Source organism: Procambarus clarkii, chromosome 13, assembly GCF_040958095.1.
Source record: "Procambarus clarkii isolate CNS0578487 chromosome 13, FALCON_Pclarkii_2.0, whole genome shotgun sequence".
Taxonomy (NCBI): domain Eukaryota; kingdom Metazoa; phylum Arthropoda; class Malacostraca; order Decapoda; family Cambaridae; genus Procambarus; species Procambarus clarkii.
Window position 1 is genome coordinate 8427520 of NC_091162.1, and position 26024 is coordinate 8453543.

Below are 26024 nucleotides of genomic sequence, written 5' to 3' on the forward strand. Positions count from 1 at the left end.
TCAAGTGAGCTCCGTCGACACCACGGAAGAAGTTACCACTGTGCGAGCACCAATCTCGTGCGAGAGACGCATAATCTGTGGGCGGCAGAACAGAACATTAAAAATGCTCTAAAGACTTTGTGGGGTGAAGATACGCGTGCCGGACAAGGGCGAGGCAGGCGACTATGTAGAGGTCACAGGCACTCCCGCCAATATCAGAGTAGCCCTGGAGAAGATCAACGTAATTGTAGGACTTACAAGAAGTACCAGTTCCCCAGAGACTACCCCAATCACCTCCAACCAAGACGTTGTGACAATGGCCGTACCCGTGCCTTTCAGCAATAGGCCTGTACTAGTGGGCAGGCAGCAAAAGCGTCTCAAGTAATTACAAGACTCCTGGCAAGTAAAAATAACAGTCCCCGGAGAAGACTAGCCGGACGAGGACGTGTTGGTGACCGGTCATCGTGACAACGTCATCAACGCCGTGGACAAAATTACCCAACTCGTCGGCAATTAATCACAATACACCGTAGCTTACCAGCACAGTCCCACTGATACAACCGTAGTTGTCCAGGACAACACCGAACACGCAAAAAGAACCCGACTGGCCGACTCTTTGACCACCAGTGATGACGGCGGCTCCACCAGTGATGGCGGCGGCTCCACCAGTGATGGCGGCGGCTCCACCAGTGATGGCGGAGGCTCCACCAATGATGGCGGCGGCTCCACCAATGATGGCGGCGGCTCCACCAATGATGGCGGCGGCTCCACCAATGATGGCGGCGGCTCCACCAATGATGGCGGCGGCTCCACCAATGATGGCGGCGGCTCCACCAGTGATGGCGGCGGCTCCACCAGTGATGGCGGCGGCTCCACCAGTGATGGCGGCGGCTCCACCAGTGATGGCGGCGGCTCCACCTGTGATGGCGGCGGCTCCACCAGTGATGGCGGCGGCTCCACCAGTGATGGCGGCGGCTCCGCCAGTGATGGCGGCGGCTCCACCAGTGATGGCGGCTCCACCGGATCGTAATGTCAAGTGAGCTCCGTCGACACCACGGAAGAAGTTACCACTGTGCGAGCACCAATCTCGTGCGAGAGACGCATAATCTGTGGGCGGCAGAACAGAACATTAAAAATGCTCTAAAGTCGTTGTGGGGTGAAGATACGCGTGCCGGAGAAGGGCGAGACAGGCGACTATGTAGAGGTCACAGGCACTCCCGCCAATATCAGAGTAGCCCTGGAGAAGATCAATGTGATTGTAGGACTTACAAGAAGTACCAGTTCCCCAGAGACTACCCCAATCACCTCCAACCAAGACGTTGTGACCATGGCGGTACCCGTGCCTTTCAGCAATAGGTATGTTCTAGTGGGCAGGCAGCAAAAGCGTCTCAAGTAATTACAAGACTCCTGGCAAGTAAAAATAACCGTCCCCGGAGAAGACTAGCCGAACGAGGACGTGCAAGTGACCGGACCTCGCGATAATGTCATGAACGCCGTGGACAAAATTACCAAACTCGTCGGCAACTTGCCGAAGTGAACACCATGTTCACGTCTATATCAACTGGTTGTCCAACACCCGACCTCCACCTCCACCCACTTTGATCAGGTAAGTCCCACCCTTGACCTCCCTTGACCTCGTATGGAGTGAGAGAGGAGGAAGAGTAGTGGTGGAGGCTGCAGACTCCACCACTGCCTCCTTCCTCCTTCTCTCATTCTGCATGAGACCAACCACTTGGACTGGACGGTAGAGCGACGGTCTCGCTTCATGCAGGTCGCCGTTCAATACCCGACCGTTCATAAGTGGTTGGGCACTATTTAGGGTGTCTTGTCTTTTGGTGTCTTGTGGGTGTCTTGTCTTGTGGTGTCTTGTGGTGTCTTGTCTTGTGGTGTCTTGTCTTGTGGTGTCTTGTCTTGTGGTGTCTTGTGGTGTCTTGTGAGTGTCTTGTCTTGTGGTGTCTTGTCTTGTGGGTGTCTTGTCTTGTGGTGTCTTGTCTTGTGGGTGTCTTGTCTTGTGGTGTCTTGTCTTGTGGTGTCTTGTCTTGTGGTGTCTTGTCTTGTGGTGTCTTGTCTTGTGGTGTCTTGTGGGTGTCTTGTCTTGTGGTGTCTTGTGGGTGTCTTGTCTTGTAGTGTCTTGTGGGTGTCTTGTCTTGTGGTGTCTTGAGTGTGTCTTGTCTTGTGGTGTCTTGTCTTGTGGTGTCTTGTCTTGTGGTGTCTTGTGGTGTCTTGTCTTGTGGTGTCTTGTCTTGTGGTGTCTTGTCTTGTGGTGTCTTGTGGTGTGGTGTCTTGTGGTGTCTTGTCTTGTGGTGTCTTGTCTTGTGGTGTCTTGTGGTGTCTTGTCTTGTGGTGTCTTGTCTTGTGGTGTCTTGTGGTGTCTTGTGGGTGTCTTGTCTTGTGGTGTCTTGTGGTGTCTTGTGAGTGTCTTGTCTTGTGGTGTCTTGTCTTGTGGTGTCTTGTCTTGTGGTGTCTTGTGGTGTCTTGTGAGTGTCTTGTCTTGTGGTGTCTTGTGAGTGTCTTGTCTTGTGGTGTCTTGTCTTGTGGTGTCTTGACTTGTGGTGTCTTGTCTTGTGGGTGTCTTGTCTTGTGGTGTCTTGTCTTGTGGTGTCTTGTGGTGTCTTGTCTTGTGGGTGTCTTGTCTTGTGGTGTCTTGTCTTGTGGTGTCTTGTCTTGTGGTGTCTTGTCTTGTGGTGTCTTGTGGTGTCTTGTCTTGTGGGTGTCTTGTCTTGTGGTGTCTTGTGGTGTTTTGTCTTGTGGTGTCTTGTCTTGTGGTGTCTTGTGGTGTCTTGTCTTGTGGTGTCTTGTTTTGTGGTGTCTTGTGGTGTCTTGTCTTGTGGTGTCTTGTCTTGTGGTGTCTTGTCTTGTGGGTGTCTTGTCTTGTGGTGTCTTGTGGTGTCTTGTCTTGTGGTGTCTTGTCTTATGGTGTCTTGTGGTGTCTTGTCTTGTGGGTGTCTTGTCTTGTGGTGTCTTGTGGTGTTTTGTCTTGTGGGTGTCTTGTGGTGTCTTGTCTTGTGTTGTCTTGTCTTGTGTTGTCTTGTGGGTGTCTTGTGGTGTCTTGTGGGTGTCTTGTCTTGTGGGTGTCTTGTCTTGTGGTGTCTTGTGGTGTCTTGTCTTGTGGGTGTCTTGTCTTGTGGTGTCTTGTCTTGTGGTGTCTTGTCTTGTGGTGTCTTGTCTTGTGGTGTCTTGTGGTGTCTTGTCTTGTGGGTGTCTTGTCTTGTGGTGTCTTGTCTTGTGGTGTCTTGTCTTGTGGGTGTCTTGTCTTGTGTTGTCTTGTCTTGTGTTGTCTTGTGGGTGTCTTGTGGTGTCTTGTCTTGTGTTGTCTTGTGGGTGTCTTGTGGTGTGTTGTGAGTGTCTTGTCTTGTGGGTGTCTTGTCTTGTGGGTGTCTTGTCTTGTGGTGTCTTGTCTTGTGGTGTCTTGTCTTGTGGTGTCTTGTCTTGTGGTGTCTTGTCTTGTGGTGTCTTGTGGTGTCTTGTCTTGTGGGTGTCTTGTCTTGTGGTGTCTTGTCTTGTGGTGTCTTGTCTTGTGGGTGTCTTGTCTTGTGGTGTCTTGTGGTGTTTTGTCTTGTGGGTGTCTTGTGGTGTCTTGTCATGTGTTGTCTTGTGGGTGTCTTGTGGTGTCTTGTGAGTGTCTTGTCTTGTGAGTGTCTTGTCTTGTGGGTGTCTTGTCTTGTGGGTGTCTTGTCCTGTGGGTGTCTTGTGGTGTCTTGTCTTGTGAGTGTCTTCTGTTGTGGTGTCGTGTCTTGTGGTGTCTTGTCTTGTGAGTGTCTTGTCTTGTGGGTGTCTTGTGGTGTCTTGTCTTGTGAGTGTCTTGTCTTGTGGGTGTCTTGTCTTGAGGGTGTCTTGTCTTGTGGGTGTCTTGTCTTGTGGGTGTCTTGTGGTGTCTTGTCTTGTGAGTGTCTTGTCTTGTGGTGTCTTGTGGTGTCTTGTGAGTGACTTGTCTTGTGGTGTCTTGTGAGTGTCTTGTCTTGTGGTGTCTTAAGAACATAAGAAGAACATAAGAACAAAGGTAACTGCAGAAGGCCTATTGGTCCATACGAGGCAGCTCCTATTTATAACCACCTAATCCCACTCATAAACATGTCCAACCCACGCTTGAAACAATCGAGGGACACCACCTTCACCACGTTACGTGGTAATTGGTTCCACAAATCAACAACCCTGTTACCGAACCAGTACTTTCCCAAGTCTTTCCTAAATCTAAACTTATCCAATTTATACCCATTGTTTCGTTTTCTGTCTTGTGTTGATACTTTTAATACCCTATTAATATCCCCTTTGTTCTGTCCATTCATCCACTTGTAAACCTCTATCATATCACCCCTAACTCTTCACCTTTCCAGTGAATGCAATTTAAGCTTTGTTAATCTTTCTTCATATTGTAACAAACTAGGCTGTTGTAAGAATTATCCAGAGTGGTTTATCGACAAAAGAGAATGGGAAGCTGAGCCGCATGGTGACCTGACCCCCAGGGGAATTCGCGGTGGAAATAACCAACGCTTTGTTCATAGCTGCGTAAAATGAATCATCCTATAGTATTCAGTAATTTAGAGAAAATTAGCCTTTATTCATTTTGCATTAAAATTGTATTGTATAATAGTACTGGATACAATATCAAGAGTATTCTAATTATTGAGTTTAAGTCACCATCAGTGACGTCACGAATCAGATCTAACTTTTAAAGCGGAGTGACCGGCGGTCATAGGTCAGCAGGGTTGACATGTCTAATATTTCTCAAAGTTTTAATAACCATTTTTGTGATCGGGAACAGCTTTGCCGTTAGATGCTTGTGTAATCTAATTAAAGTAAAATAATTCAACCAGTCTGGATCAATTAAGTACAACAGAGGTTAATTGTTATAACTTAAACCTTGCTAGTAACTGGGTAGAACTTTGACTAGGCGGAAGGATACAATGTTCTGTCTGGGGGAGACCAGACAAGGAAGAAATCAGTGTGGTCACGGAAGCAGCTGGGATAAGAGGTCAACATCTTACCTCTCCCCAAGAACAGCCCCAACACCTAGAGCTGTGGTCGCCCAAGGTATAGTTGCTATTGTTAAGTATAGAAATAGTCTCATTTGCCACTCAGGTCAAGTAGGGAGTGTTAAAGTGATAGGGAGTGAACATATTTAGATTTTGTTTTAGTTTTCTTTTAATAAATTAAATTTGTTATTAATTTGCATTTTATTGTTTCCATGTGTTTTATGTGTATACTTGTCCTGGTCACGTGGTCCACACGAGGCAGAGTTGCATTGGGCGCCGATTCTAACATCGAATCGGAATTATCATTACCGTGTAATTTATTCCACACTCAAGGTCATCGTTTATAGTGGGGATCAAGCCCCTAGGTTGATTAATTAGCGTGATCGATCCAGACCTCGATCATTGCTCTTGTATTACTGGTCTGGTGGTGGCAGCAGAGGTGACTCTAGGGTTTTGTTCAGAGCTTAGGTCACGTCATACTGGGTGTAGAATCCTAAGTCGGTCAATCGTCTTAGGACCACGTGGCGTGGAGTTGGCTTTGGTAAAAGTTTTGGAGTCCCTTGGTTTAGAAATAAAAGTAAGAATACGGGTAGAGGGAGTAGAAAGAAGGAAGTAAAGAGAGAGGAACCCGAACCCGTGTTACAATGGTGCACAGCGGTGGTTTCAACAATTTTGTTTGAAATTGTTGAAAGGCTCACGCGTCTAGCCGTTCGAACACGTGCGCGGATGCTAAGGAGACAGCCGCGGGCCAGGATTAGCAGTGCGCCCCACAAGTGCGTTTGAGTGGGGATTGGCGAATCTTGGGTCATGCGGGCTGATAGGATTAAGGTTAGTTAGTAAGATTAGACTGTTAAAATAGATTTATTGAAAAGGAGACCGCTCCGAGTTGATTGGACTGGGTACCATACTCGACCCATTGCAATTAATTCAGAGGTGTTGGGAGCCACCATACTCTCAACAGCAGTTCCTTGAGGGCTGTCGGGGGCGGATATATCTGAGGGACGCCAATAGATAGTCCGAGGGCGTTATTAGACGACCCAAAACGCTAGGAAAAACGTAATCCGTGAAGGGCGTTGCGGCCTCCGAGGGACGGACTAGTAACCTACCTAGCAGCGATTCAACAACTAAGTGATCGCACACTTAGTGGAGGTTGAGTCGTCCCTAGTCATAATTGTTGCTGAAAGCTGCGTGTCGCTCTGTTGGAACCTAGATGGTGTGGCCTCTAGGCTAGGTGTGGTACGGCGAGCCGGTAGGAACAATTATAAGATTAAGTCGAGTGCATTTTTGAATTAAGTATACTTAAATTTATAAAGTAATTTCCGTTATTTTCGTTGTCCTAGAGATTAATTTTTTTTCCCCTAAATTCAATCCCCGGTTAAAATTTTTCCCAAGTGTTTAGCGTTTTCTTGCATATTAGGCTAAGTGCGTACGTTAAGTTTTGCTATTCCCTGTTGTATTAGTCTAAGTCAGAGGCGTTGTTGCTAGAGTGTAGTTAATCCTCTGGACTTAGGGCTATATGTGGGTCACGATAGATAAGTGAAGGAGTTTAAGGGATAGTAAGTTGCGTGTAAATGCTTAATAGAGTCCGTGGTATATTTCTAAGTATTTTGGGATAAGTTTTCGGCTAAGTCGATGTCGGAAACTCGTTAACTGTAATTAATTTGTATTCGTGGGTCACGTGTATGTTCTGGGTATCATTAGGATTCCCCAGTCGATGCGCGTGATATTTTCTAGTTGTTACCAGTAAGACGGTAAAATTGTGTTTGTAGACTTAGAATTCTGTTTTCAGTAGAAACGTAGGTGGAAAATTTTCTAAGTCCAGCTTGGGCTAGAATCTGACTTTTTGGCGGAAATTCTAATTTTCAGGTTTCGTGTATATCCTAGGGTCAGTATTACTCTCTAGTGCGCGCAAGGGACGTAATTCTGTCCGTAAGCATTAAACAGTGATAATTACATTTTTGCCGAATTTAGTTATTTTTCGAGAAAATCGTGTTGTAATTTTGTCAGAGTCCATTTGAGGTGAAAATCTCGGATTTTAACGAAAAATCGAATTAGTGAGTGTTGAAACCGCCCGAAGTGTCAGTATTGTTCTGTATACAACGTCAGTAGTAAATAATAACGTATTTATATCTGGGAACGAGAAACCCAAATTTTTGTGAATTAAACGAGTTTTGTGATAGTTGGGGTGATAGAAATTTTTTTCCCTCGAAGTCAGAAAAATTGGCAGAGTCCAACAATTGAGTAAAAACGTAGTTTTTTTGATAAAAATTCAATTTTTAGTAAGCATTTATAGGTCCTGGGTGTCTATATTAATCGCTAGAGCGGTTTATTAACGTAAAACTAGTTATTTTTCCTTCAGAACAAAAATTTTGATTTTTCAGCGTTTAAGCGAAAAAGCCCGGGACTTAGTTTTTTTTTCAGCGCAGCTGGTCCCGCTCCATCAGTCATCAGGGGCCACGCTGCTCACTTCAAGCGCGTTTAGTATTCAAGTACAGTAAATATTCTTTATTAATCCATCACGAGTGCTGCGCGTTAGTTGCGTTATCATTTAAATTGTTTTATATAAATTAGATTCTTTAATTTTTTTTTTAACGTAAAGGACTTAGGTTTCAGCAATAGAACTGCGGGATATTTCACAGTCAGACACGAGTGCGGGGCAGACACTCATTCATTGGATTCACTTCAGCGATTCTCTCGATAAATCGGTGTATTTCCTATTTTGGGAATTTAGTAGTTTTTTCTTAGAATAGAGTTGTGATTTTTTTTTATTTGTGTAAGATCACGGTTGTAGTGAGTCCGGGTCGAGGGTGTACTAAAGGGTAGTTTAGAAGAGACGTGGCACACCAGGAATCACAGAAAATGTTTAACCCAGATAATGACCAGTCAGTAGGGACCAGTGGGAATGGGAGTGTAGAGGATAGAACATCTTCCGACACCACTGGGGATCGCTCAGGTAGCTCAACTGGCACCACAGGTGGGGCCAGTGGGACTGAAGCGACGAGTTCACGGGTTCTGCATGGGACTGGGCAGTCGAGGGTATCTTTCCATCCCTGGAGAGATACTATTATTGACATGAGTGGGGAGTCTTGCGAGGAGTCGTCCCATGAGTGGGGAGAGCCGTCTTGGGTTCCCCCACAAATAACATCGACGCCATGCCAGCAGGGTAGACAGGGGGCCTCAGTTAGTATGGCAGGACGTCCCACTTCGCTCGGTAGAGAACAGCAACCCGTTCAACGGGAACATGAACAACCACACCAACAGCAGGAACTACCCAACATAACACCAATACCACAGCACCCACAACACCTAGGTACACCTCATCCGTCACTACAACAACCCCAACCCCACCTCCCATACCTACCCCATCCTCAGTTCCCATACCAACCCTTCCCCCAACCCCAGGCCACTCCATACCCATTCCAACCCCAGGCCACCCCATACCCATACCCATTCCAACCCCAGGCCACCCCATACCCATTCCAACCCCAGGCCACCCCATACCCATTCCAACCCCAGGCCACCCCATACCCATTCCAACCCCAGGCCACCCCATACCCATACCCATACCCATACCCATTCCAGCCCCAGGCCACCCCATACCCACCCCAACCTCAATCCACACCCCAGCCTGAGGTCACCCACACCATACCTCAACCCCAACCTCAATCCACACCCCAACCCGAGGCCACCCACACCATACCTCAACCCCAACCTCCATCCACACCCCAACCCGAGGCCACCCACACCATACCTCAACCCCAACCTCCATCCACACCCCAACCCGAGGCCACCCACACCATACCTCAACCCCAACCCCAGGCCGCCACAGCCTTAGACAGGCAGATGAGCACGGAGACGCCGGGCACTCAGTTGTCGCCATACGTAGAGGTGTTAAGTAAAGGCGAGGGAGCCAAGCCGAGGAACTGTGGCGCGGGTTCATCAGGCGGGAAGCAGCCCTCAGCTGCAAGTTCGAGCCACCCTGCGCGGGGTACCAACAGAGATCCGCGGAGGTGTTACTCCTGCTGGAAGCGCGGGCATATACAGAGGGATTGCGAAGTCACTCCTGCGAAAGCATGAAAGCAGTCTCCTAGTGATGGTAGGCCTACTTTTGAGGTGAAAGTGGAAGGTGTGAGATTGACAGCTTTTGTTGATACAGGAAGCCAGGCAACAGTAATTAAAAAGTCAGCCTTCAGCAATTTTAAGTATGCACGTCTTCAACGTTGCGCAAAGACATTAACAGCAGTCAATGGGGAAAAGATTGAGATCGTAGGTCAAGGTACAGTTAATTTTGAGATTGATGGGGAATTGCAGCCTCACACATGTACGATCGTAGAGAACCTTGATTTTCCTGGTCACATCTTAATGGGAACTGATTTTCTGTCGCGATTTGATTATTCCTTGTCTGCTCAAAAAGGGGCTAGGAACTGCAGGTTGCAGTTGGGACAGACTTCCTACCCAGTGGAGATGATCGACCATCCCCCAGTTGTAGCTTCAATTAAACGGAAGCTGAAATATAATGCGCACTTTCCAAAATTGATTTTTAAGTCTCTTCCAGACACAGTTAAGAGGTCATGCGCCTTGCATGCATTGACCAAACAGAGTTGCCCACCACATTCTGTTAAATTTATTAAAGTAGCCGTGGGACGTCACATACAACCAGGTACCACCCTTCAGGTGGCTGGGAGATGTGATAGTTTATTAATTCCTCATCACTTAGTTGTAGTGCTCGATAAAGGGGCACTCATTCCAGTTGTCAATCTTTCACATAAGACTTTTCGCTTCAAGGCAGGTGATAGGGTATCTCAGGGAACCATGGTGGAGGACACAGAAATCTTTCACCATGAGTCAGCTGAGACGCCAGCCGTCACTGCACAATGTAGTGCACTGAATATGTTGAAAACTAAAACACCATCCAAAGTACAATACGAAACGAGAAATGTTGCACAGAATGTAGAGGAAGTAGAAAAATTAATATCAGGACTTGATTTGCAACATGTTACACAGGCGGATAGGAAGGCACTGAGAGGAGTTTTACGAAAATTCCCGAAATTGTTTGCGACAGAGGATGACCAGATTGGTCTCCTTGATAAGATCGAGCACACCATTCCAACTGGTGACCATTTGCCTGTGTACACAAGACAGTGGAGGTTGCCGGAACAGGCAAAGAACATTATCAGGGAGGAGTGCCAGAAAATGTTGAGACAGGGCGTGATAGAGCCTAGTACGTCACCGTGGCTCTCTCCTGTTGTGCTAGTTCGGAAACCGGACGGTAGTTATCGTTTCTGTGTTGACTACCGGAAGGTGAACGAACTAACTAAGGGTGATGTGTATCCGTTGCCCCGAATACAGGAGATAATAGATCAATTTGGCGCTGCTAAGTATTTCTCAACTCTTGACGCAAAATCGGCGTATTGGGCGATTCCGGTGGCAGAACAAGATAGGGAAAAAACAGCATTCTCGGATGGTAGGCACACTTATCAATTCCGTAGGATGCCGTTTGGTTTGAAGACAGCGCCTTCGTCGTTTCAGAGGGCCATCAACTTTATCCTTAGTCCGGTACTGGGTAGGCATTCTTTAGCGTACCTGGATGATGTTGTGATATATTCCAGGACGTTTGAGGAACACCTACAGGACTTGACTGAGACTTTGAAATTGTTAGATCAGGCAGGTTTCAGGCTGAATGTTCAGAAGTGCACCTTGGCGGCTCAGAAATTCAAATTTCTGGGGTTCCAGGTGTGCCCAGACGGTATCCGACCTGACCCAGATTCTTGCCGCGCCATTGCTGACATGCCTACTCCAAGGACAGCAAAGGACGTGCGAAGGTTTTTGGGGGCGGCCGGATATTTTCGTCGTCACATTGAAGGTTTCGCTGGCATTTCAGCACCCCTGACTGATCTGACAAAGAAAAATGCGAAGTTTGGGTGGAAATCAGAACATGACGAGGCCTATCGCAAACTGAAAGACCAACTAATCACGACACCGGTATTGGCTATTCCTGATTTTGAGAAGGAGTGGGAAGTGCACACTGACGCCAGCGGTATTGCTATTGGCGGGTGCTTAATTCAGCGAGACGCAGATAATTTACCCCATCCAGTAGCCTATTTCAGTAGGAAGGTCAAAGGACCTGAAGTTCGTTATTCAGCTACGGATCGGGAGGCACTGGCAGTAGTAGAATCAGTTAGGTATTTCGAGCCTTACCTATTTCAGCGGCATTTTGTAATCTACACAGACCATCGAGCGTTAACACACATATTTAAAAAGCGAACGAAATGCCCACGAATGTCACGCTGGTCTCACGAACTTTCGGCCCACTCATTCCAGATCTTGTACAAGCCTGGTCCAGCACATGTTGTGCCAGATACGCTAAGTAGAAATATAGCGGCAGTTCAAATTAATGAAAACATTGAAACCATTCCATCAGATAAAATGAGAGAATACCAGATGAGCGAGCCTAGATGGAAAGAGATTATTGAGTATTTAGAGGGAGGAAAATACCCCAAAAAGAAAAAGAATTTACCTATACATGATTTTGAAATGAAACAGGGCGTCCTGTATTATGTTAATAGCCAGAATGATAGGGCAGTATTTCAGCTAGTTATTCCGGACGCGTTGCGGTCATCAGCGTTAAAGCTCGCACATGCTTCAAAAATTGCAGGGCATCCGGGGATCTTTAAAACGCACTTAAAAGCAAAGTCTCTATTTTATTTTCCAGGATTACTTTCTGAGGTAATCAATTTCGTGAAGTCGTGCCCTCGTTGCCAGAGGAGGAAAGGTACCCTTAAGGTACAAGCCCCACTTCAGGAATTTCCTGAAATTCGTGAACCGTTAGATCGTGTGGGGGCCGATTTGATTGACTTACACCACAGTCATGCGGGTAACAGATACGTGTTGGTGCTAGTTGACCATCTGTCTAGATACACTACACTAGTTGCATTACCTCAGAAGGATTCTCGTACGGTTGCAGATGCGTTCTTGCGTAGGTTCGTTACTGTATTCGGACCTCCTAAAGTTTTAGTCTCTGACCGGGGTCAAGAATTCAATGGGAATATATTTAGAGAAGTTTGTAAGATTTTAGAGACAACTTCGGCTTTTACAACAGCCTACCACCCACAAGCAAACGGAATGACGGAACGGACTAATCGTTCAGTCAAGGATATGCTTGCAATCCTTGCTGAACATGATGCAAACACCTGGGATGAACACCTACCCTATGTTCAGTTCGCCTTGAATACTGCCATCCACCAATCAATTAACACCCAACCACTTCATTTGTTTACTGGTAATTCATGCAATTTCCCCTCAGGTCTGCTTAACAGACATAATGTTGCATACGGGGAGGACTATCCTTCAGAGGTCCTTGGAAAAATGAGAAATGCATGGAATATTGCAGCGGAAGCGTCCAAGAAGGCACGGACTCGGTATGCTCATTTTTATGACAAGAAAGTGCGCCCTCTTGAGTTGACGGAAGGAAGCCTCGTATTGAGAGTGAATGAGGCTGCGCCCGCCAATCAGAGCAGGAAGCTAGCTCCGAGGTGGCGAGGACCCTATAGAGTAATTAAAAGGGCGGGGCCGGTTAATCTTGTTATAAAAGGAGTGTTCGAGGACCAGGTGGAAAGGACAATTCATGTAAATAAATTGAAACAATATCATGCTAGAGAGGAATTAGAACTGCCTTCAGCGGGTCTAGTTCCTGACTCAGCAGTGCTGACTCATGGCTTCACCGACGAGTCAGAAGATGAGGATGACCCTCTGTCATCGCTCATCAGTAGTCAGGTGCAGTCTCGCCACCCTATGGTGACGAGATCTCGCGCTATACAGTAAAGTAACTTCCTTGGTTAGTATAATTTAGTATTCATTAGATTTTCCTGTAAAGGCAATGAGATGTACTATGTCTATACTTAACTCAGGTAGCAACTTTTACCGTGCTCTGGGGTTCCACCTCCACCAAACCCAGAGTATATCTATGCTTCCGCTGTGTTGTGTCTGTCTGTTCCCAGGTCTGATTGGTACACCGACCCAGTTGTTCCAGCCACACGTGAACCCTTGTCTGTAAAGACCGAGGGGGGAGGCACGTTACACAAAGCCCTCCCCCCACCAGACCCAGTAACCCATACATCAGTTACTTTGGGGATGAGTGACTGTCCAAGAGTCACCCGGCCGACGCCTCACGTCACTAACGAGGTTGTCAGGGCCAGCGAGCTGTCCACATTATAGCAGTCACCGGAGGTGCCATACAACGCCGGGGTAGCTGTCTCGAGATCACCACTACCCACCTGCTGCGTCATCAAGACTGCAGCCATTCCAGCAGTGTTGGAGGAGAGGTCAAGAAATGGAAAGCACGTAGCAGTACTCAAGAATTTCGCCGGAAGATTAATGATTACGTCATCTGAAGTAACAAGAAAGCGGAAGTAAGGCGGTCACAGGTGGAAGGCACGGTTTCCCTACAGAGTACCGGGACTCGCCAATAGAAGGTCGCAAAATTGTCTCCTTTGGCCTAAAGTCGGCGGTACGAGGGTATGCACAGTTGGTGTTTACGGCCTAGTAACCTGGTGACATCAAGAAACGCCTGAGATGACGTGAGCAATGATGGAAGACGAGATTCACCTGTTCTGCAAACAAGCAACCCGCGTCTACGACCTTCTGACACCACTCCTGCTAAGAGACACCGTTGGTACATCCAGTCCTGCTCTGCTGTGGTCATCTGCGACAAGTTTAACATCAAGACTACCGTGTGAACTGTGATTGATACGAAGGCGTGTGGACTGTCGAGAGCAAGATTAATGGCCGAAGTAACAGTATTCTACAGCTGTCACTTGGCACTCCGCTCTACTACACTCTGTCGTCATTCAGGAGTACCGGATGGGAGTACAAGAGGACCAGGTATTGATGTCTACACATGAGAAGAAGCAAGATCGACACCGTCATCGTCAGCGACTACATTCAGCATCCAGCAGCATCGATTTTTTTTTTTCGATTACTCAATATGAACAATTGATACAAACAACAAAGTTGGCTCTGAACATCTGTGTAAAGAACATCTGGACACTTTTGTTTAAATGTTGAAAAACAGATTTAGAATCAATACTTTTTAAATGTTGAAAAACAGATAAATAATAATTCTGGTATAATATATGAATTTTACTCTATAAATTGGTCAGTAATCAAAATCGAAGCCCCTGTGTAATTGTCTCAGCCCAGAACAAACGGTTATGGAAAATTATGTTGTGCTATTTTTTTCAGAATGTTTGAACACAGGAGAGGCGGACCAATATAAACATTGACACTTCTAGTGAGTGAGAACACTTGGCTGTACAGTCAGCTGAAACCTGTGATATAGTATAGGAATTTTTTTTTATTTTTTAGATACATGTAATAAACGTTAGGTGTGTTCCTTAACATGTCAAGTTTGACATTGATGGGGAGTGGTTAGTACACGGATGTGTACCTGATAGTTCCGTAGTACGCTCCCGGATGACTGAAAGTTCAGTCTGATGATATAACTTTAATGTTTGTTTGAGCACGGTGTGGCCGGCTCTAGAGGACACATGGACTTGGCTAGTGAAGAGCCAAGAGAGTTTAATAGCTAGTTTTTGATGGTAGAGTAGGGACATGTTATTTAGCTATGTCAGTAAGGATAGGATGTATGTTTCCTGATATTAGAGGATTGCTGTCAGTTGACAGCTGAGAAATTTATGAAATATGAACATGTTCATTATGATGTTGGACTATTATTTGTCAAATTTTATTAGTTAGGTTAGCTTTTGTTTGTGGCATGAGTTGAATTGTGGGTTTGGATACTAAACCTCGTGAATTTTAACAAATTAACAAGGTTTACTAAGTGCTTGTGCGGGGGGGTTGTAACAAACTAGGCTGTTGTAAGAATTATCCAGAGTGGTTTATCGACAAAAGAGAATGGGAAGCTGAGCCGCATGGTGACCTGACCCCCAGGGGAATTCGCGGTGGAAATAACCAACGCTTTGTTCATAGCTGCGTAAAATGAATCATCCTATAGTATTCAGTAATTTAGAGAAAATTAGCCTTTATTCATTTTGCATTAAAATTGTATTGTATAATAGTACTGGATACAATATCAAGAGTATTCTAATTATTGAGTTTAAGTCACCATCAGTGACGTCACGAATCAGATCTAACTTTTAAAGCGGAGTGACCGGCGGTCATAGGTCAGCAGGGTTGACATGTCTAATATTTCTCAAAGTTTTAATAACCATTTTTGTGATCGGGAACAGCTTTGCCGTTAGATGCTTGTGTAATCTAATTAAAGTAAAATAATTCAACCAGTCTGGATCAATTAAGTACAACAGAGGTTAATTGTTATAACTTAAACCTTGCTAGTAACTGGGTAGAACTTTGACTAGGCGGAAGGATACAATGTTCTGTCTGGGGGAGACCAGACAAGGAAGAAATCAGTGTGGTCACGGAAGCAGCTGGGATAAGAGGTCAACATCTTACCTCTCCCCAAGAACAGCCCCAACACCTAGAGCTGTGGTCGCCCAAGGTATAGTTGCTATTGTTAAGTATAGAAATAGTCTCATTTGCCACTCAGGTCAAGTAGGGAGTGTTAAAGTGATAGGGAGTGAACATATTTAGATTTTGTTTTAGTTTTCTTTTAATAAATTAAATTTGTTATTAATTTGCATTTTATTGTTTCCATGTGTTTTATGTGTATACTTGTCCTGGTCACGTGGTCCACACGAGGCAGAGTTGCATTGGGCGCCGATTCTAACATCGAATCGGAATTATCATTACCGTGTAATTTATTCCACACTCAAGGTCATCGTTTATAGTGGGGATCAAGCCCCTAGGTTGATTAATTAGCGTGATCGATCCAGACCTCGATCATTGCTCTTGTATTACTGGTCTGGTGGTGGCAGCAGAGGTGACTCTAGGGTTTTGTTCAGAGCTTAGGTCACGTCATACTGGGTGTAGAATCCTAAGTCGGTCAATCGTCTTAGGACCACGTGGCGTGGAGTTGGCTTTGGTAAAAGTTTTGGAGTCCCTTGGTTTAGAAATAAAAGTAAGAATACGGGTAGAGGGAGTAGAAAGAAGGAAGTAAAGAGAGAGGAACCCAAACCCGTGTTACAATATGAAAAATTTCTAATTTGGGGAATTAACTTAGTCATCCTACGCTGGACACGTTCAAGTGAATTTATATCCATTCTATAGTACGGCGACCAAAACTGAACTGCATAATCTAAATGGGGCCTAACCAGAGCAAGATATAGCTGAAGAACCACACCAGGTGTCTTATTTTTTTTTTATTAAGAAATGAGGTACATCTGTATTAGTGCAGCTACCCTTGACTATATGAAGTGGAGTACAATGTGTCAAAAAAAAAAAAGCTAACTAGGTGATGCTAAAAAATCCCCATCACACAGGATGGTTAGTCATACAGAGGCATGTGATAAGCAGTCTGCACTGGCAGACTCCGGATGCATTTTGAGGATAACAACACAAGATTGAATAAGGCAGCAGTGGTAATACAAGTCCCCATCTCGCAGGATGGTTAGTCATACAGAGCCATGTGTTTAATAGCCTGCACTGGCAAATTTTGGGTATACTGTGAGGATATCTTCAGGAGTACGAGAGTGAATAAAGTAATTGCAAAGTTCCAGGTACCTCATGCCAACTGGTCTGAAAGGTCTAATAACTGGGCATTCAATGATGTAGTGCGGGAGATCGTGCCGTAGTTCCTGCTCACAGAGTTTGCAACTGAAGTGCTCAGGATTGGGAGATTCGTCACCTGCAGCCACCTGCCACAGGTAACGGTAGCCACCTGCCACAGGTAACGGTAACCCAACCTGATCCTGGCAACCACTGTGTCGCACAGTCTAGTGGACGTTTTGTGCTGTCCATAGATGTAGGTTTCAGATCTGAACAAATCATAGCTTTTTATACTAGTACTTTCAGGTCGTTGGGAGTCAGTAAGTTCTTTCCTATCAGATCTGAATGTTTGGATCAATACAGTTTTGACAGCAGAGATGGGGATACCTAGATCTAATTCATCTTCAAACTTGTTACACGCTAATTTGGCTGCAATGTCTGTCTCATTATGATGGGTTATATTTATGTGTGAAGGTATCCATACAATGGAGATTTGAGACCCTTTACTCTGTGCATCAATTAGATCATTTATAATTGGGAGTATGAGGTTCTTGCTGTTGATCTTCCAAGAGAAGTTTTCGATTGCTTGAAGAGCAGACTTTGAATCACAGAATATTATTCCTCCTCCAATGTTTTTTAATGTGCTGGTAGCTAGGTGTAATGGTGCTAGTTCTGCTTGTGTGGAGGTCAGCCAGTTGTTTAACCTGACACTGACAGTCTTTGTGCAAATATTATTTCTATAAAACCTACATGCCGCTGCAGTCCGTCCAATAGAGGATTGGACTGAGCCGTCGGTGTAGACACAGTGCTCGTGAGATCTTAAACTCTCGATGGAGGAGGCAATTGTTTCAAGAGTGACAGCTTGGGGAAGAGCAAGATTCTCATTATCTTTCTTGGTGACAGGTGTGTATGATACTTGAATGGTGGGGTACAGATAAAGAGGAATATCAGAGACAGGTAGATTGCACTTAAAAGGAATGTTAAGTTTAATGAGATTGTAAGCATTGTTTCTCAGCCAATTATCATAAAAGGAGTGAGTTGGTATGTCGGCACCAGTCAAAAGGGTGTTAACAGCACTAAATAATTTGTCTCTGAGCAATGCAGGAGATGTAGGGTCTCTCATGACTTTAAGACAAAAGGTAGTGTTAACTTGCATTATTCTCTCTAGTATGGTTGGAAGCTTCAGTTCTTCCCTCATGTTGATTATTCTTGTGCATCTTGGGGCACCAAGAATTATCCTCATGGCCTCATTCTGTACTACTTCAAGTTTGTCCAACACAGAGGAGGAGAAATTAATTAAGTGCAGAGCATTATAATCAACGAGAGATCTAAGGAACATCATATAGAATAGTCTAGCATATTTAATATTGATACCAATATTCTTACCAGTAAGTGTTCTCAATGGTTTTAGTCTTTCTTTTAACCTACGGTGTAGATCATTTACAATGTCACTGTTAATACCAACTCCAAGGTATTTGTGCTGCCCACACGTTTCAATGTTCTGGTTGTTGACCTTGAAAGTTATAGGGACATGAGTATTCTCTTGGGGATGGAGAACTCTGGATTTAGTTATAGAGATAACAAGACCACATTCAATGCTTTTAGCAGCGAATGAATCAAGTAGAGCTTGCAGTCTAGTTTGGGAATTTGCAACAATGCATATATCATCGGCATAACAAATGACGGCTTCGTCAGGTAGTGTGGGAATATCAATTGTTAATTTATGCATCAGAACATTGAACAGTGTAGGACTTAGCACTCCACCCTGGGGTGTACCCAACTCAAAGGGTGCACAGAGTTTACTTTTGACCCCCTTGAAAAGGACTGAGGCGGTTCTGTTACTCAGATAACCCCTGAGCCATGTCAACAGTCTTCCCTTAACTCCAAAAGAGGCTAGCTGTTCTAGGATTATTTCTCTGTTTACTGTATCAAAAGCAGTTTGGAGATCAATAAATGCCGCCTGAGAGTTTGGTCCCCCTCTGATAAAATACTCAGCAAAGCAAGTTTGTGTGCTTCTTCCAGGAAGGAAACCATACAGGTTAGGGGCAAGGTGGGGCTTGATTTGAAACATTAGTCTGTCGAGAATAATTCTCTCAAGAACTTTACACATGCACGACGTCATAGAAATGGGTCTAAATTTTTGTGAATTAGGCTTGGGTATGGGTATTATGAGTCCCTGTGTCCAGCGGTCAGGTAAAACACCCTGCCTTAGACTTTGATTAAACAATTCTAGCAAAGGGCTATTTGGCAGCTCAGCAAGTACTCTCATGGTGTTGTATGTGATGCCATCCTCTCCAGGAGAGGTAGCCTTACCTTTCTTGAGTGCATTTTTAATTTCAAAGGGGGTTATGCCATAGTTATCATCTTGCCCTATTTCACTACAGACAATTTCAATATTGAAGTTACGATTTATTTTGGTACTAGCCAGATAGTTTTGCACATCTAGGGGCAGGCTGCTTATACTAGCAGTGCTTGCATACTGCTGAAGCAGCATGTCGGCATAGTCTACAGGTGAATGGTGATCAAGTTGACGACTGCTAGCACGAGAAATCTTTTTAATTTTATTCCACATTTGGGATGAGGATGTTGCATGGTTGATGCCTTGCAGAAACTGTTCCCAGTGCCGGTTATACACCTGTTCCTTTAGCTCTCTGAACTCTCGGCTGGCTTTAAGAAATATGTTGAGGGTGTCAGCTGTTTTATGTGTTTTATACTGCTCAGCTAGGAATAGAACTCTGTCATGCAGGGGCTTAAGGCGTGAGTCAGTGAACCACCTCTGTCCCTTCCTCACTGGTGTCTTATTACTAATGCTTCGATTAATAAATCCCAGTGTTCTACTTGCCTTATTGCGAACATTCATGCATTGATCCTTTTGTTTTAAATTCTTACTAATCATAACTCCCAGATCCCTTTCGCAATCCGACTTCGCAATCTCAACACCATCTAGCTCGTATCTTGTAACTCTATCTTCATTACCTAACCTCAGAACTTTACATTTATCAGCATTAAACTGCATCTGCCAATCGTTTGACCATTTCAAAACCCTATTTAGATCAACTTGGATAGTGAGTCTTCTTCCATATTAATTTCCCTACCGATTTTTGTATCATCGGCAAATTTGCAAAAGTTGCTACTCAAACCTGAATCTAAATCATTTATATATATTATAAACAACAGAGGTCCCAGGACAGAGCCTTGAGGTACTCCACTTACAACATTTTCCCACTCTGACTTGACTCCATTTATACTAACTCTCTGTTTCCTTTGGTATAGCCATGCCCTAATCCAGCTTAATATAGCACCCCAATACCATGAGCCTCTATCTTTTTTATCAGTTTTTCATGTGGCACTGTATCAAAAGCTTTGCTAAAGTGAAGATACACAACATCACAATCCTTACCACTATCAATTGCCTAAACTATGCTGGAGTAAAAAGATAACAAATTTGTTAAACATGAACGGCCATTCATAAAACCATGTTGCAACTCAGTTATTAATTTATGTTTTTCAAGATGAAGACGAATTTTATTTGCAATTATAGATTCGAGTAACTTTCCCACAATAGACGTTAGGCTAACTGGTCGATAGTTTGACGCAAGTGATCTGTCACCTTTCTTAAAAACTGGTATCACATTAGCAACTTTCCATAACTCTGGCACTCTGCCTGACTCTATTGATTTATTAAATATGGTAGACAGTGGGTCACAAAGCTCCTCTTTGCATTCTTTAAGCACCCTGGCAAACACTTCATCCGGCCCTGGGGATTTGTTTGGTTTGAGTTTAACTATTTGTTTAAGAACATCCTCCCTGGTAACTGCTAAACTAGTCAACCTGTCCTCGTCCCCACCCACATATACTTGTTCGGCTGAAGGCATATTGTTAAGTTCCTCTTTAGTAAATACAGATATTAAATATTTATTAAAAATACTACTCATCTCTTCATCACTATCTGTTATTTGACCTGTCTCAGTTTTTAATGGACCTATTCTTTCCCTAATCTTTGTCCGGTATAATTGGAAAAAACCTTTAGGATTTGTTTTTGCTTGCTCTGCTATGCGAACTTCATAGTTTCTTTTTGCTTTCCTTATCTCTTTTTTAGTATTTCTAACCAGTTGTACGAATTCAGTTGTGAGGAACTAATACAGAGATTCAAGACAGCAATAGAATTAGTTAGGAGCATGAAAGGAATCCCGATCATATGTGGCATTCTTCCACGAAAGGGAGTGGGAAATGAATGGATATCGAGGGCACTTGGTGTCAATTGCAGGCTGGAAAGATATTGCAAATCTAATGCAATATCTTTTATAGACAACTGGGAACACTTCTATGGAAGAAATGAAATGTATGCTCGGGATGGGGTGCATCTATCGAGGGCTGGGGTTGTTGTTGTTGCGAACTCGTTGGAACCAGTGGTTAGAGGTGTTTGTTTGGGTTTAAACTGTTAGTAGATAGTGGTATGGGAATTGATTTGGAGGAAGGAGGTAATAAAAGTATGTGTTCGTGGGAGAAAGGAATTGGCAAAATGATCAGGGAAAGAAAAGGGCCTCAAAATAACAATTCACTTAGGGTATATTACACTAACAGTAGAAGTCTAAGAAATAAATAAACGAATTAAATGCTCTTGTCTGCACAGAAAAAATAGATATTATCGTGCTTACCGAAACGTGGATGAATGTAGAAAATAGAGAACTATTAGCTGAATATCAAATAAATGGATTTAAACTATTTCACACAGATAGATATATTAGACGAGGAGGGGGAGTAGCCATATACGTTAGGGACAATTTGAAATGTAGTCTCAAAGAGGGAATCAAGTCTGAGCCACACACAGAAACTATTTGGATATAATTAAACAAAAAAGCAAATAATATTATAATAGGAGTTATATATAGGCCACCAAATTTAGACAGAATGGAAGCAAAGCATCTATGGGATGAAATATCTAGAGCATCTAGATCTAACAGTATTTATGTCATGGGTGACTTTAATTTTAGCGGAATAAACTGGTTGAACAAAACAGGGAATAATGAAGCAGAAGATTTTCTAGAATTAATTGACGATTGCTTTCTTACGCAACACATTAAGGAACCAACGCAGGAAGATAATATTTTAGATATGTTGTTGTTGTTAAAGATTCGATACCTGGAACAAAGTTCAAAGCAGCACGGGCTATGGTGAGCCCTTAGGGGTTTATTTTTAGATATAGTGTTAACTAACAGGGAAACACAAATTAAGGACATCGAAATAGGGAGTGAGCTAGGGAACAGTGATCATAAAGAAATCAGATTTAGCATAGAATGGAACAGATCTGTAGGAGAAAATTCTGTTAAAGTACCTGATTTTCGAAAAGCTAATTTCAATAACGTAAGAAATTTATTGGGTCAAATAAATTGGAAAGCCTTGGGTATGGGATGTGGGCCGGTCTAAGAGCTTCATCATTTAATACCATCATCATAAGCATAATGTCCTTCTTCTTCTGTCCTTAATTAGTGGCATGGCATAATGTCCTTCTGTTTGGAAATGCAGCAGCCAAACTCTGTAATCTTCTGAAAAGGGTCAATGATGCCCGGAAAACATTCAAGCGCGGCATAATGTCCTTCTGTTTGGCAATGTATGCCTCAGCGTCCCTCCAAGGAGGGACAAATCACTTGCTTCCTCGGTCCTGAGGGCGATAAATGAATTCCCAAGGGGGGATAACCTAGTTCGCCTGCCTCTCCGCGTAAAACACACCCACCGCAGAAATGGTAACAACAACAAACCAGAAACGTACAAAATCAGAGCACAAATTACCTAGAAAATTGAAGAGGGAAATACCGCAAGTGCTATTAGAGTCCTCACCAGTGACGAGAAAATTGCTCCTCGAAACTCAGCCACAGCACGGGCCCTGCAAAGCAAGCACCCACCCAGAGCCCCTCAAGGCGACAGCATCGTTCCGCCATCAGCCGACACCATTTCAAACCCATTAACCGTTGGTGAATCTGAGGTCTACAAAGTAGCCCTTTCTTTTCCACCTGGGTCAGCAGGCGGCTTTACAGGGTTAAAACCTCAACACATCAAGCAAATGTTAAATCCTGCGGTTGGTGATGCTGCACAAGATCTTCTTATGGAACTCACAAGGTTCGTCAACACGTGCCTGGCTGGTGATATACCTGAGGTCATCAGGTTTTTTTGGGTTGCCTCCCTCTGTGCTCTCAAAAAGAAGGACGAAGGAATCAGGCCAATCGCTGTTGGCAACACTCTCCGACGCCTGATTGCCAAGGCTGCTACGAGGGTAGTCAGCCAGCAAGCGGCTGAATTGCTGAAACCAATCCAGCTAGGATTTGGAATCCCTCAAGGCTGTGAAGCGGCTGCCCATGCAGCACGAGCATACATCACCAACATTTCTGATGAAAAGGCTCTGCTCAAACTGGACTTTAAGAATGCCTTCAACATGGTCAGAAGAGATGCAGTACTTTGTGCCGTACATCGCCATTTCCGGACCCTCTACCCGTTCATACTATCGTGCTACAGTGGCGAGTCAAAACTGCTCTTTGGTGAACATGAAATCAGATCATGTGAAGGTGTTCAGCAAGGTGATCCTCTTGCTCCCCTTCTTTTCTGCTTAGTCTTAAAAAAAATCACCGAAAGCTTGTCCAGCGAGTGCAACATCTGGTTTTTGGATGATGGCACTATAGCTGGCACCATAGACCACCTCTTTGCAGATATCAGGAAAATAAGGGAGCAAGAAGTAAGCCTGGATCTCGTCCTGAACCCTTCCAAGTGTGAAGTAGTCTCCTCCAACCCAGACATCGTAGCTAGAATAAGGTCTGCCTTGCCTGGAGCCCATGTCATTAGGGCCGAGAACAGCACCCTCCATGGAGCCCCCCTCGGGTCTAACACCATTGAGGAGATCCTCGACAAGAAAATCGAAGACCTTAGGAGGATGGAAGACAGAATAGGTGACATCGATGCCCACGATGCTTTTAATCTCCTCACCAAATGCCTATTCCTTCCGAGGCTAACCTACTTTCTGAGGTGCGCCCCATCTTACGACAACCGAAAGCTTGAAGAGTATGACCTCTTACTGAAGACCATGCTGGAAAAAGTTGTTAACCTCTCCCTCAACGAATGCCAGTGGAAACAAGCCACTCTTCCAGTTAGGCTGTGTGGCTTGGGTGTCCGCACTGCCACCCAAATTGCTGTCCCAGCCTTCGTGTCTTCCTCCTCAGCATCAGATGTCCTGGTTAAGGAAATTCTACCTGACACCCTGAGTGATGTAGCGGGGATACAGGACCCCCACTACACGGAATGCGACACGAAATGGGGTGCCATGACAGACCCAGCACTCAGACCAGCCATGCCGAAAGCCAAGAAACAATTCAGTTGGGACAGCCCCATTGTCAAAGAAGCCACAGCTTTGCTGGAGGCAGCATCAACCCCCAGTGATCGTGCACGCCTCACAGCTGTGCAGGCTCCCCATGCAGGGGACTTCCTTTTGGCAGTCCCTATGTCTGCGACAGGCACACGTCTTGATCCGCAGGAGATCCGTATTGCAGTCGCTCTCCGTCTTGCTGCCCCTATCCACACTGTTCATAGGTGTATTTGCGGCGAGGCAGATGCTGACGAATATGGATTGCATGGCCTGCACTGTGGAAAATCTGGTGGTTGGCACACTAGACACGACAAAGTCAATGACTTCATTAAAAGAAGCATTGCCTCTGCTCAGTGTCCAGCGGAGAGAGAGCCCCGCAACCTACTGAACCGTGACTCTGTTAGCTTTGCCGGCCGACCAGACGGAATCACAATGCGTCCGTGGAAGGGTGGCAGACAGTTGGCATGGGACTATACTTGCGTATCCACCCTGGAAACCACATACATCAACCTCTCTGCCGGCACAGCAGGAGCCGCGGCGACACACAGAGAAAGAGACAAGTCAGCCAAGTACAGGCAATTAGATCATCGGTACAACTTCGTTCCAATAGGGTCTGAGACCCTAGGCCCATGGGAAGAGAGTGCAAGAAGGTTTCTTAAGGATCTTGGTTCCAAGCTCATTGACACCACAAGAGACCCTAGAGCGGCAAGTTTTCTCTTTCAGCGCCTCAGTGTAGCGATCCAGAGGGGGAATGCTCGCTGCATCCTCGGTTCCTGCCCGACGTCGGAGGAGTTCGAAGAAATCTACAGCCTCTAGGAAGCGAACTTTTTTTTGTGTCCTCTTAATGTTCATTTTTTTGTATAAAATCAGATATGTAACTGTATAACCTTGTATAATAAAGTGTACACCATAAAAAAGGGGGGTGGCAGGAGAAGCGAACACTCTTACGTATTCAGAGTTAAATGGCAAGTTTTCCCTTGAATGCTCTGTGTTCCCTTCTATAAGGCTGTGGGTCCCTATAATTGCACCAGAGGTGGTAGCCCCCTATATATTAAAAAATTATATATATTTCTTAAAAAATATATATATAAAATAAATATATATATAATAAATATAAATAAATATATATATATATATATATATATATATATATATATATATATATATATATATATATATATATATATATATATATATATATATATATATATATATTTTTTTTTGTGCGTGTGTGTGTGTTTTGTAATAGGCTGTTTACCCTAGACAACATTTAAAAGACCACCAACACCAAATTCATGACAAAACCCTAGACAGTTTACAACAGCGTTTATGGACCAGTGTATGGGGGGTTAAAAAGCCGAAGATACAAGATATCACTGTAAAGGAAAAGTGACAGGATTGTAGTGGTGACAAAGGGACAGTGAGCAACGATGCAACGCAAGAAATTTCGGGCAAAGTGGGTGAAGGGCTCAGCATGTGTAAGGGTCAGCATGATGAGGCTGTCCAATTTAAGGGTAGTTTAGCTGGCGTGACAGTCTTCCCTCATGAGTCATTGAGATTTCTACTGAGCATGGTGACAGTTTTCTGTGACAGTGTTATTATTATGCGGCTTGAGAATCGACTTGAGAATGGTCCAGGACGGACCGAAACGTCGTCGTCCCTTCAACTTCTAGTGTGTGGTCTGGTCAACATATTATGCGGCATTTATAAACATTTATACACCAAGGACACAGTGAGAGAACGCCGCGATGTTTAATATTTTTAGTTACGTGGAGACTAGGATGTTAGCGGGCGTCTTTTTGGTAGAGACGCGAGGCTTGTTTTCCTCGGCGTCGCCCCTTGTATACGAAAGGAACCATCGGAAATGCACCCGAGGTGCCGTGTGGATTCATTGTCTTAAATATATATTTTCTCGGGCATTATTTTGGTAATGACTAGCGTGCCTTGCTCAATGTTTGCAACAGTGGTGACTTAAGTTTGTTATGAAGTTGATGGTGCTTCTTGAGCAAATTGTTGAAGTAATTCCTGGTTTCGTCCACTTGGTGCGGCAGCACAGAGTTAGTCCTTGTCAAGTCATTCGCTATAAGTTGAGGCTTCAT

The 26024-nt window shown here is 44.5% G+C and overlaps 1 protein-coding gene across 1 annotated transcript; it reads right to left on the reverse strand.

Annotated features, from left to right (window-relative positions):
- Window positions 1-26024, reverse strand: LOC138364313 (Golgi-associated RAB2B interactor protein 3-like). The gene is made up of 3 exons (XM_069323914.1): window positions 25865-26024; window positions 518-1086; window positions 1-75 (listed from the first exon to the last, which is right to left on the reverse strand). The coding sequence occupies exons 1-3, from the start codon at window positions 26022-26024 to the stop codon at window positions 1-3; spliced, it is 804 nt and encodes a 267-aa protein (XP_069180015.1).